Genomic DNA, 12,928 nt, shown 5'->3' with positions numbered 1-12,928 from the left:
CACATTCATTTTGTCTGTCATTTCCAAAAAAAAATGAGGGAAAAATTTCTACATGGAGTAAAAGTACCTTGTACACCAGAGTGATTATCTCTACTCCATTATTATATGGCTGGTTTTCCTGTTTCATAGAGCATTTAGCTTACACGGCATATAGAGTCTATCTCATATATTCTCGGTAGTAATAGGAGTTTTCTAATTTCCTTATAGAGACAGTGTGATGGAGGATATTTGTAGTAAACTGCAAGAGATTAGGAACCCAACCCATGCCATTGGACTTCTTATACGGGAAATGGATTATGAAACAGAAGTGGAAATGGAAAAGGGATTCGATCCAGGTAAATGACAGAACAACAAATGTACCTCTCTGATTTAGAGAAAATAGTGATACATTTAACTGTTTTGTTTTGTTTTTTAATTACAGCTCAGCCTTTGAATATTCGAATGAATCTTTCCCAGGTCTATGGTAGTAGCACAGCAGGGCGTATTGTGTGCAGAAGTGTGTGTAAGATTGCCAGTACTCGCTTCCTCATCTGCCGAGACCTCTTGATCTTACAGCAGCTACTGATGAGGCTAGGAGATGCAGTAAGTACTACTTGAGGGAAAGCGTGTAACATCTGAAACCTTCTTGACCTACAGGCACATAGCAGAATGTCAGCTCTGAGAGCACGGAGACTTCGGTCTTTGTTCACTGCTCTATCCCCCATGCTTGGCCCTTAGTAGGTACTCTGTAAATACAGGTTGAATTAAGAATGAGTAAACATGATAACCTAAAATTACAGATTAAGAACGTATATGAAGCAGGTTGTTTTACTCTTAACCTTTGTGTATATAATGGTGGGATAATTTGTGTATATAATGGTGGGATAATTTCCTAGGGTGGCTCTCCCAAAATGTAGTATTATTAGTACAATTTTGGATGTGATAGCAGGGCACCATTTAGTGGGGAGGAGAGAGGAAGAAGAAGAAAAAGAACTTCTCTATTTCTGCAGTACAGGATTTACCCTAAGCAGTTTTAAGATTATAGAGTTTGTTTTGGGGGTCCTCCTAACTCCATTCTCTGCATCCTTTTCCATTTTATTCTCCTTAGGCCACCAGACCCTTGTTGCCATACAACTGCCCTCTTCTCCCCACCTACTGAATGTTTTATGTTCAAAAATTACCTTTCTGCCCACCATCAGAAGTCCCATTTATCTCACTCATCTGAACCTGACAAGGAAGCAATCTAATTCATGTTAATGTATAAATGTGTAAATAGCTGAAAGGCCTTTGGGGCTCCCAGGGATACTTATACTTTTTAAATCAGAATTTATTAACTCAAATATGTTGCTAATGGCAGAATTTCAGGTAAAAATAAGGAAAAAACATTTAGGAAGATGATTTGTTTAGGACACCAAGGAGAAACAGGAACCTTTCCTGAGAGTCTGTCACTTAGGGCAGCCCTTACTAACCGAGTTCTTTTTAATCTTTGTAGATTCTTCCATTTCTTCAGGTTTTGGGGGGTATTTTTGTTTGTTTTTTTGTTTGTTTGTTTGCCGCATGGCTCGTAGGATCTTAGCTCCCCAACCAGGGATTGAACCCAGACTCTGACAGTGAAAGCCTGAGTTCTAACCACTGGACCACCAGGGAATTCATCTGTAATCTTCTACCCAGTGATAACCACTATTACATTTTTTAAAAATATTTATTTATTTATTTATTTTGCTGCGCTGGGTCATAGTTGAGGCATGCGAGATCTTTTCGTTGCGGCATGCGGACTCTTAGTTGCAGCATGCCTGCGGGATCTAGTTCCCCAACCAGGGATCAAAGCCAGGCTCCCTGCATTGGAAGCGTGGAGCCTTACCCACTGGACCAGGGAAGTCCCGCTATTTACATTTTGTTATACACCCATTTTTTTTCTCTGCAAATAGTTTTAAAATTTTATTAGAAAATTAGTATATGTTATATATTATTTTTCAGAATCTGGTTGTTTTTATTCTTCCACTTTACAAATCTCACCAGCATATTCACATGTTATTAAGTATTTTTATACAACATTATTTTTAATACTTACCTACTATAATTTTAATTTATTCAACCAATCCTGTGGCCATCCAGGTTGTTGCCAGTTTTCCCCTTATAGATAGAACTTTCTGCACCCCTTTGACTATATCTCCAGGATGAATTCTAAGAACTAGAATTGATTGGTCATAAGTTAACACACATGTTTTTTTCTTTTCGGCCACGCCGCGTGGCATACGGATCTTAGCTCCCTGACCAGGGAACGATGAACCTGTGCACCCCGCAGTGGAAGCGTGGAGTCTTAACCACTGGACCACCAGAGAAGTCCCAAAGTTATGCACATTTTTAAAGCTTTTGGTATTCTTGTAAAATTTTCCTCTAATGGTCATACCTATTTTTACCCAAGACCAGAAGCTTAAGAAAGGACTTAGATTTCCCTGTTACTCTTCTTGAGTCCTGAACCTACAGATTTAATGAAAGTTAAGCTGTTTGTTGTTGTTTTCTTTTACACCATCGGCTCCCATGACATAGTGAGCTGTTTTTTATTATTTTGTACTGTTAAATGGGTAGATATTTTTGCCACCTGCTACCCCAAAATGTAACAGGTGTGTTGCTTTTATGTATGTGTATGTGTTGCTTTTATGTATGCCCTTTGTAACTGTATTATTTTATTTTACCTCCACCTGAACCTAAGAGTTATCATTACTAATTGCTATTTACTGTCTCACCCACCCACCCACCATGTATAGGTGATTTTGGGAGCTGGTCAGCTCTTTCAAGCTCAGCAAGACCTACTACATCGAACAGCTCCCCTACTCTTATCTTATTACCTCATTAAATGGGGAAGTCAGTGCTTGGCAACTGATGTTCCAGTTGACACACTGTGAGTTTCATTGTTCTGATTATTTTAAAAATAAATTGTGAGCTTAATTATTTTTTCCATTGTGTGAAAGAAAAAAAATTTAATATTATGCTATAGCACTGATACGCCTTTAAAATTCAGAGCTTTCAGGTACTCCCTTTTATAAAGGTTAAAGGCAACTTCCAAGAATGAAAATAATAAATATATATTTATTATTATATATGTGTATGTATAATGCAAAGACAAATCCTGTTGAAGGCAAAATAATAAGATGAGGTCATGGGGAAAGTTAGACCACACATAAAAACGTGCTAGTTATTAAGGGTAGGCTGAGATTCTTTATAGCCAAAAAAAGAAAGAAAATTCAATATGTACCTACAAGACTCACATTTCAATTAGATAAGCCATTTTGTTTTTGCTGGCAAGGGAAAGATTTTCATGGCATGGAAGTCTTAAGAAATTTCTGCTCTGGCTTCTCATTGAAGGATCACTGAATGATACGATGGGCAACAATCTAAACCATGGCTCATTTTCCAGATTTTCTTGTGCTTTCAATGGAGCTTTCATGTGTAATTTGTTAATAAAATTGACAGTGTTCTTGATAGGCTAACTTGTTGAAGTAATGTTTAGCATAGGAGAATTTATTGAGCTGTTGTTTTTCTGTTTTCCTTTTCCTCACAGGGAGTCTAATCTTCAACATTTATCAGTACTGGAACTAACTGACTCTGGTGCTTTAATGGCAAATAAGTTCGGTAAGGACTGGACTGTGTATGCATTTGATTTCAAGTTTGGCATTTATTGCATATTCATTAAAGTGGTCTTTTGCCACCTTTGCTTTGGAAAGGTCGGTTAGGCTGTGCTTTCACCTTGAGAGGGTACGAGCAAGCTGTGTCCTGAGGCCTCTGGTTGTGACAAGAGGTTTGTGCAGGTGTAACCCTAGACCAGACATAAATGAAGGGTATTGCGTGTGTTTATATGCACTGCTGCTTTTCCATTGTATATTGACACTCCAGTGATTAATTCAACAAAATCTTTTTTTTAATTTGCGAAGTTCATATAGCTTTTGTAATCTTGTCTTCATCAGCGGATATTCAAAAGGAGCCCTCTCTCACGCTTGAGAACCATTCTGGAGATTTTATTTTCTATTGTTTAGGTATAAAACTTAGAATCTTAGGACTGTACTTACTGGAAGCACTTTCTAGAGAAAAGGAATGACTACAATGTTAAGCGGTTTTTTATCGCATTTATATAGTACTTCATAGTCTACAGATGCTTTTATTTATATTGGCATTGATTACACCAGTGATGCATTTTATGTAGACTGTCTTAATTGAAAATTGATGCTACTCTCACAAGTTGGTGACTGTTAAAACTTTTTATTTTTAAGTATCTAGCCCTCAGACAATTGTGGAGTTATTCTTCCAAGAAGTTGCAAGAAAACACATTATATCTCATTTGTTCTCTCAACCAAAGGCACCTCTAAGCCAGACTGAGTTGAACTGGCCTGAGATGATTACTGCAATTACCAGTTATTTATTGCAGCTTTTGTATCCTTTCATTTAAAAGCCAGTTGAATGGTTTCTCTTATCCAAATAGTCTAAGATTCAGTAATATTCTGCCTGTGTAATGAAGATTTTTAATGAGGTTGGGTACTTATCCCCCCAACAAGAGATGATATTTATTTTCAGATATCCCAATTTTTATTTTCTTTTAATTTGTTTTTGTGCTCAGGAGTTGAGCCAGATTTTATTGGTGCACACACATTTGATACCTAGATCTCTTTTTTTTATATATATATATTATTTATTTATTATTTTATTTTTAAATTTTTGGCTGCAATGGGTCTTTGTTGCTGAACACGGGCTTTCTCTCATTGCGGTGCGCGGGCTTCTCATCGCAGTGGCTTCTCCTGTTGTGGAGCACGGGCTCTAGGGTGTGCAGGCTTCAGTAGTTGTGGCTTATGGGCTCCAGAGCGCAGGCTCGGTAGTTATGGCACACGGGCTTAGTTGCTCCGTGGCATGTAGGATCTTCGGGGACCAGGGCTTGAACCCATGTTGCCTGCATTGGCAGGCAGATTCTTAACCACTGCGCCACCAGGGAAGCCCTAGATCTCTTTTAAAACATACATTCATCAAATATTTATTGAATGGCTCTGTATGCCAGGCGCTGTGTTAGGTACTGGGTATCCACTGGCATAGTATGCTTGTGCAATATACTAGCTAGAATTAGAAGTGACCACCCAGTGATGAAATACATGCTTTAGTCCATTGTTAATTGAGCTCTAATCTAGGTGACTAGGCTCCTAGTATCTAACCTTTCCACTATGCTTGTCTAATATTAAAGTTACATAATTACGTAGAAAGGACGTGTGCCATGCCACCTTCCCTTTACCTTTTTTTTTTAATTAATTAAAAAAATTTTTTTATTTCTGGTTGCGGTGGGTCTTCGTTGCTGTGCGCGGGCTTTCTGTAGTTGCGGCGAGCGGGGGCTACTCTTCCTTGCAGTGCGCGGGCTTCTCATTGCGGTGGCTTCTCTTGTTGCAGAGCACGGGCTCTAGGTGTGCAGGCTTCAGTAGTTGTGGCTCACGGGCTCTAGAGCGCAGGCTCAGTAGTTGTGGCGCAGGGGCTTAGTTGCTCCGTGATATGTGGGATCTTCCCAGAACAGGGCTCGAACCCGTGTCCCCTGCACTGGCAGGCGGATTCTTAACCACTGCACCATCAGGGAAGTCCCTCTTTACCTTCTTTTTAAAAATTAAGCCATTTCATGGAGTTTGATGCCTAACATGTATTGATATATTTAAGTTTTGCCAAATCAGTAAATAATCTCCTTAACCAATGACTAGATGGCCTAGCAATCCTGGTTGCCTCTTTCTAGAATGTTTGATGGGAAATTGTCAGTATGTACAATTGCAGGTGAGTACTGTTGAACATTTCAGGACAATCATTCTTGTAAAGAATGGGATTTCTGGGACTTTTTTCTTTGTAAATGTTTTCTGCATTTTAATTGGGCTGATAGTAAGAACCACAATAATGTACACTCATTTACACTGAAACATACCCCAGAGAGATTTTCTTTACTTCCCTCTTGGCAGTATCATTCCTAACAATTTTTTATAGAGTATTTTTTTGTTAGTTCTCTTTATTGGGTTCTCTTTATAGTAAGAAAACATACCGTTGTCTTAATATAAATCCTTCACTGGAATCCAGCCAGTTGAACCAGTAAATACCAAAAGTTGGAAAATTGCTAGGATGGAAAGTGCATGTTTGTTTACATGTGTTAGTGTTATTGCAGTCCTGTTTGCTTTCTTAAAGTGTCTAATAACCTAGTATAAGAATGGATTAATGGGATTCGGTTTTAATCTCCAGATGATTTCTGGAAATACAACTTTTGTGTTGATTGACCACTATCTTCTCTCCCTCTGTGAAGAACTTGGAAATGAGTATCTCCTTAAGGAATATTTATTCTCTAATCAGAAAGCATCTTTTATGCCTTTAAGGATTATATTCAACTGCTACATCCCTGGTGTCAAGTCAATGTTGGTTCCTGTCGATTTATGCTGGGACGGTGTTACCTGGTTACAGGAGAGGGACAGAAGGTAAACTGCATTTGAAAGACGAGCAAACCTTAGTGCAAGGAGAACACTTAGTTTCCATCTAAGTGAGGGAATGGGAGGCACAGAATCCTCCAGATAAAGATACAGAAAGCTGATAGTGCCAACAAGGGGCGTAATATACCTGTGGGGACCGTTTAGCTTCACATACTTTGCAGATTACTTAGGACACAGGAAAATATGAAGAAGAAAACATTAAAACCCTCCTGCCCCTGTGCAGGTATTTTTAGGGATGCGTTTTTGCAAATAAAATTTATTTCTCAATTACACTTTTTATTATATCTTTTTTTTTTTGGCTGCATTGGGTCTTCGTTGCTGTGCATGGGCTTTCTCTAGTTGTGGCGAGCGGGGGCTACTCTTCGTTGCAGTGCACAGGCTTCTCATTGCAGTGGCTTCTCCTGTTGCAGAGCAAGGGCTCTGAGCGCATAGGCTCAGTAGTTGTGGCTCGCAGGCTCTAGAGGGCAGGCTCAGTAGTTGTGGCGCACGGGCTTAGTTGCTCTGCGGCATGTGGGATCTTCCTGGACCAGGGCTCGAACCCGTGTCCCCTGCATTGGCAGGTGGATTCTTAACCACTGCACCACCTGGGAAGTCCTATATCTTTTTTTTTATGCTGGTTTTCTTCCCATTATGATAGTTTACATTTCTAATTTTTTCTTGATATCCTGTTATGGAGCTTTTCAAACATAAAGAAAAGTTCAAAGACTTTCATATTAAACAATCATATACCCCCCACTCAAATTCTACAGTTGTTAACATGTTGCTACAGTTGGTGTATCACATTTATCCATCAATTTTCTCATTAAAGTTTACTTTTTAATTAACAGCATTTAAGTTAAAAAATTAGATAAATTAGGGCTTCCCTGGTGGCACAGTGGTTGAGAGTCTGCCTGCCGGTGCAGGGGACACAGGTTCGTGCCCTGGTCCGGGAAGATCCCACATGCCGCGGAGCGGCTGGCCCCATGAGCCATGGCCGCTGAGCCTGTGCGTCCGGAGCCTGTGCTCCGCAACGGGAGAGGCCACAATAGTGAGAGGCCCGCATACCGAAAAGAAAAAGTTAGATAAATTAAAGAAAATATTAAATATTGCATCAGAGAGAATTTAGATATGACAGAAACTGCAAATGCAGTCAATGGTCTTAAATAATTTTATTTCTTTTTTGGTTTTCGTTGGTACAAGAAACCTTGACTTATAGCACCTAGAAGTGGAACAGTCTATCATAAGTCATTTTGTATTCTTCTATTTCTCCAGGCTCTGGAATGTTTCTGCCAGGCAGCATCTGAAGTGGGCAAAGAGGAATTCTTAGATCGCTTGATCCGTTCAGAGGATGGGGAGATTGTGTCCACCCCCAGGCTGCAGTATTATGATAAGGTATATTCTGTCATGGTTTGGTCCTTCTTACACCACTCTGTGTAAAAATGTAACAGGGCGGGGGGGCAGATAAATTAGGAGTTTGGGATTAACATATACACGCTACTATACATAAAATAGGTAAACAACAAGGACCTACTGTATAGCACAAGGAACTATATTCAATATCTTGTAATAACCTATAATGGAAAAGAATCTGAGAAAGAATATGAATATATACGTATAGATAAATATGTATAACTGAATCACTTCGCTGTACATTTGAAACTAACACAACATTGTAAATTAACTATACTTCAGTTTAAAAAAATGTATCTGAAATACATTAGTTTGGTATTTGGGGAGAAAAATAACATAAAAATTTAATCACTCCCTGACTCTCCAAATGAAGAGAAAAATGAATTTGCCTAGAGAAATTGAAGAAACATATTTTTAAATTTGATATATGTTTTTTTTGTTTTTTCATTTTTTTTTATTTGGTTGCACTGGGTCTTAGTTGCAGCAGGAGGGCTCCTTAGTTGCGGCATGCATGTGGGATCTAGTTCCCTGACCAGGGATCAAACCCTGGCCCCCTGCATTGGGAGCACGGAGTCTTAACCACTGCGCCACCGAGGAAGTCCCTGATAAATGTTTTTAACTTAAATGAAATTCCCATCATGATATAATTTTGTTAGCTCTGTCATCATTAGAACTTTGTTACTTAGTATTCATCTTGCTGATATCTCAAAGAATTAACTTGTAATGCTGTATTTAGCCTTAGTTTGTGATTTAGCCCTGGGTACCCCTCCTGACCTTTTTTTCCTTCTACTCTTTCCTGTGGTCACTCACTCAGCTATAACAGTAGTGGCCTTCTTACTGTCTCATAAAAGCCAAGCACATACTCTGTTCCCTTCAGGACCTTTCTCCCTGCTGTTCCTCATCCTGGAATGGTCTTCCTCCAGGTAGTCAAGTTTCTAATGCCCTCATTTCATACAGGTCTCTGCTCCTGTGTCACCTCCTGAGAGTTCCTCCCTGCCTTGCCTACGAAGAAGCAGAGTAACTGTCGTGCACGTGCTCTCCTGCATACCTGCTCCTTCTCTCCCTTAGTGCAGAGTGAGGCACTGTGGGCAGTCTCCTTGCCCCGCTTTATTTTTCTTTATGACATTTAGCCATGCTTGATGTTATATTTTAGACTCTATGTTATTTTTTTTCGCATCTTTATTGGAGTATAAGTGCTTTACAATGTTGTGTTAGTTTCTGCTGTACTAAGTGAATCAACTGTATGTATACATATATCCCCATATCCCCTCCCTCTTGAGCCTCCCTCCCACCCTCCCTATCCCATCCCTCTAGGTTGTCACAAAGCACTGAGCTGATCTCCCTGTGCTATGCAGCTTCCCACTAGCTATCCATTTTACATTTGGTAGTGTATATACGTCAGTGCTGCCCTCTGACTTCATCCCAGCTTCCCCCCCACCACCGGTGCCCTCAAGTCTGTTCTCTACATCTGCGTCTTTATTTCTGCCCTGCCGCTGGGTTCATCAGTACCGCTTTTTAAAATTCCATATATATGCATTAGCATATGGTATTTGTTTTTCTCTTTCTGAGTTACTTCACTCTGTATGACAGATTTTTCGTCCATTCACCTCACTACAAATAACTCAATTTCGTTCCTTTTTATGGCTGAGTAATATTCTATTATATATATGTGCCACAATCTTCTTTATGCAGTCATCTGTTGATGGACATTTAGGTTGTTTCCATATCCTGGCTATTGTAAACAGTGCTGCAATGAACACTGTGGTATGTGTCTCTTTTTGAATTATGGTTTTCTCAGGGTATATGCCCAGTAGTGGGATTGCTGGGTCATATGGTAGTTCTATTTTTAGTTTTTTAAGGAACCTCCATACTGTTCTCTGTAGTGGTTGTATCAGTTTACATTCCCACCAACAGTAGGAGGGTTCCCTTTTCTCCACACCCTCTCTAGCATTTATTGTTTGTAGATTTTTTGATGATGGCCATTCTGACTGGTGTGAGGTGATACCTCATTGTAGTTTTGATTTGCATTTCTCTAATGATTAGTGATGTTGAGCATCTCTTCATGCGTTTGTTGGCCATCTGTATGTCTTCTTTGGAGAAATGTCTATTTAGGTCTTCCGCCCATTTTTGGACTGGGTTGTTTGTTTTTTTGACATTGACCTGCATGAGCTGCTTGTATATCTTGGAGATTAATCCTTTGTCAGTTGCTTCGTTTGCAAATAATTTCTCCCATTCTGAGGGTTGTCTTTTTGTCTTGTTTATGGTTTCCTTTGCTGTGCAGAAGCTTTTAAGTTTCATTAGGTCCTGTTTATTTTTGTTTTTATTTCCACTACTGTAGGAGGTGGGTCAAAAAGGATCTTGCTGTGATTTACATCATGGAGTGTTCTGCCTATGTTTTCCTCTAAGAGTTTTATAGTATCTGACCTTACATTTAGGTCTTTAATCCATTTTGAGTTTATTTTTGTGTATGGTGTTAGGGAGTGTTCTTTTTTTGTTGTTGTTGTTGTTGTTGTTTTTGGCTGCATTGGGTCTTCGTTGCTGCACACAGTCTTTCTCTAGTTGTGGTGAGCGGAGGCTACTCTTCCTTGTGGTTTGAGGGCTTCTCATTATGGTGGCTTCTCCTGTTGCAGACCGCAGGCTTCAGTAGCTGTGGCACACAGGCTCAGTAGTTGTGGCTCATGGGCTCTAGAGCACAGGCCCAGTAGTTGTGGCGCACGGGCTTAGTTGCTCCATGGCATGTGGGATCTTCCCAGACCGGGGATTGAACCCATGTCCCCTGCACTGGCAGGCGGATTCTTAACCACTGCGCCACCAGGGAAGTCTGGGAGTGTTCTAATTTCATTCTTTTACATTAGCTGTCCGTTTTTCCCAGCACCACTTATTGAAGAGGCTGTCTTTTCTCCATTTTCTATTCTTGCCTCCTTTATCAAAGATAAGGTGACCATATGTGTGTGGGCTTTCTATCTTGTTGCACTGATCTATATTTCTGTATTTGTGTCAGTACCATACTGTCTTGATTACTGTAGCTTTGTACTATAGTCTGAAGTCAGGGAGCCTGATTTCTCCAGCTCTGTTTTTCTTTCTCAAAGATTGCTTTGGCTATTTAGGATCTTTTGTGTTTCCTTACAAATTGTAAGATTTCTTGTTCTAGTTCTGTGAAAAATGCCATTGGTAATTTGATAGGGGTTGCATTGAACCTGTAGATTGCTTTGAGTAGTATAGTCATTTTCACAATATTGATTCTTCCAATCCAGGAGCATGGTATGTCTCTCCATCTGTTTATGTTATCTTTGATTTCTTTCATCAGTGTTTTATAGTTTTCTGAGTACAGGTCTTTTGCCTCCTTAGGTATGTTTATTCCTAGGTATTTTATTCTTTTTGTTGTGATGGTAAAATGGGATTGTTTCCTTAATTTCTCTTTCTGATCTTTTGTTGTTAGTGTACAGGAATGCAAGAGATTTCTGTGCATTAATTTTGTTTCCTGCAACCGTACCAAATTCATTGATTAGTTCTAGTAGTTTTCTGGTGGCATCTTTAGGATGTTCTATGTATAGTATCATGTCATCTGCAAACGTTGACAGTTTTACTTCTTCTTTTCCAATTTGTATTCCTTTTATTTCTTTTTCCTCTCTGATTGCTATGGCTAGGACGACTAATACTATGTTGAATAATAGTGGCGAGAGTGGACGTCCTTGTCTTGTTCCTGATCTTAGAGGAAATGCCTTCAGTTTTTCACCATTGAGAATGATGTTTGCTGTGGGTTTGTTGTATGTGGCTTTTATTCTGTTGAGATAGGTTCCTCTGCACCCACTTTCTGGAGAGTTTTCATCATAAATGGGTGTTGGATTTTGTTAAAAGCTTTTTCTGCATCTATTAAGATGATCATATGGTTTTTGTTCTTCAATTTGTTAATATGGTGTATCACATTGATTGTTTTACATATATTGAAGAATTCTTGCATCTCTGGGAAAAATCCCACTTGATCATGGTATATGATCCTTTTAATGTGTTGCTGGATTCTGTTTGCTAGTATTTTGTTGAGGATTTTTGCATCTGTGTTCATCAGTGATATTGGTCTGTAATTTTCTTTTTTTGTGATATCTTTGTCTGGTTTTGGTGTCAGGGTGATGGTGGCCTCGTAGAACAAGTTTGGGAGTGTTCCTCCCTCCACAATTTTTTGGAAGAGTTTGAGAAGGATAGGTGTTAATTCTTCTCTAAATGTTTGATAGAATTCACCTATGAAGCCATCTGTCCTGGACTTCTCTTTGTTGGAAGATTTTTAATTACAGTTTCAATTTCACTACCTGTGGTTGGTCTGTTTATATTTTCTAATTCTTCCTGGTTCTATCTTGGAAGGTTTTACTCTTCCAAGAATTTGTCCATTTCTTTCAGGTTATCCATTTTATTGGCTTATAGTTGGTTGTAGTAGTCTCTTATCATCTTTTGTATTTCTGTGGTATCAGTTGTAACCTCTCCCTTTTCATTTCTAATTTTATTGATCTGCGTCCTCTCCTGTTTTTTCTTGATGGTCTGGCTAAAGGTTTATCAATTTTGTTTATCTTCTCAAAGAACCAGCTTTTAGTTTTATTGATCTCTGCTATTGTTTTCTTTGTTTTTATTTCTGCTCTGATCTTTATGATTTCTTTCCTTCTACTAATTTTGGACTTCCTTTGTTCTTTTTCTGGTTGCTTTAGGTGTAAGTTTAGATGTTTATTTGAGATTTTTCTTGTTTCCTGAGGTGACCTTGAATTGCTATGAACTTCCCTCTTAGAACTGCTTTTGCTGCGTCCCATAGGTTTTGGATTGTTGTGTTTTCGTTTTCATTTGTTTCTAGATATTTTTTGATTTCTTATTTTATTTCTTCAGTGATCTCTTGGTTATTTAGCAGCGCACTGTTTAGCCTCCATGTGTTTGTGTTTTTTACTGTTTTTTCCTGTAATTGATTTCTAATCTCATAGCGTTGTGGTCAGAAAAGATGCTTGATACAATTTCATTTTTCTTAAATTTTCCAAGGTTTGATTTGTGACCCAAAATGTGATCTATTCTGGAGAACGTTCTGTGTGCACTTGATA

General features: G+C 38.9%; 1 protein-coding gene across 2 annotated transcripts in view; it reads left to right on the top strand.

Annotated features, from left to right (window-relative positions):
• The window catches only part of NUP160 (nucleoporin 160), a 53,588-nt gene that overhangs the window by 22,226 nt on the left and 18,434 nt on the right, over nucleotides 1–12,928 (top strand). For both annotated transcript variants that reach the window (XM_029207061.1, XM_029207062.1), the window contains exons 16-23: nucleotides 208–335; nucleotides 422–582; nucleotides 2,748–2,881; nucleotides 3,542–3,612; nucleotides 4,248–4,407; nucleotides 5,703–5,772; nucleotides 6,357–6,455; nucleotides 7,719–7,838. In XM_029207061.1, the coding sequence (XP_029062894.1) occupies nucleotides 208–335; nucleotides 422–582; nucleotides 2,748–2,881; nucleotides 3,542–3,612; nucleotides 4,248–4,407; nucleotides 5,703–5,772; nucleotides 6,357–6,455; nucleotides 7,719–7,838 (943 nt within the window). The remainder of the gene's footprint in view (nucleotides 1–207; nucleotides 336–421; nucleotides 583–2,747; nucleotides 2,882–3,541; nucleotides 3,613–4,247; nucleotides 4,408–5,702; nucleotides 5,773–6,356; nucleotides 6,456–7,718; nucleotides 7,839–12,928) is intronic.

This window comes from Monodon monoceros, unplaced genomic scaffold, assembly GCF_005190385.1.
Source record: "Monodon monoceros isolate NGI ecotype Baffin Bay Population unplaced genomic scaffold, NGI_Narwhal_1 Super_Scaffold_7, whole genome shotgun sequence".
Taxonomy (NCBI): Eukaryota; Metazoa; Chordata; class Mammalia; order Artiodactyla; family Monodontidae; genus Monodon; species Monodon monoceros.
Note: the sequence above shows the minus strand (reverse complement) of the source record. Positions and strands in the feature narration are given on the sequence as shown.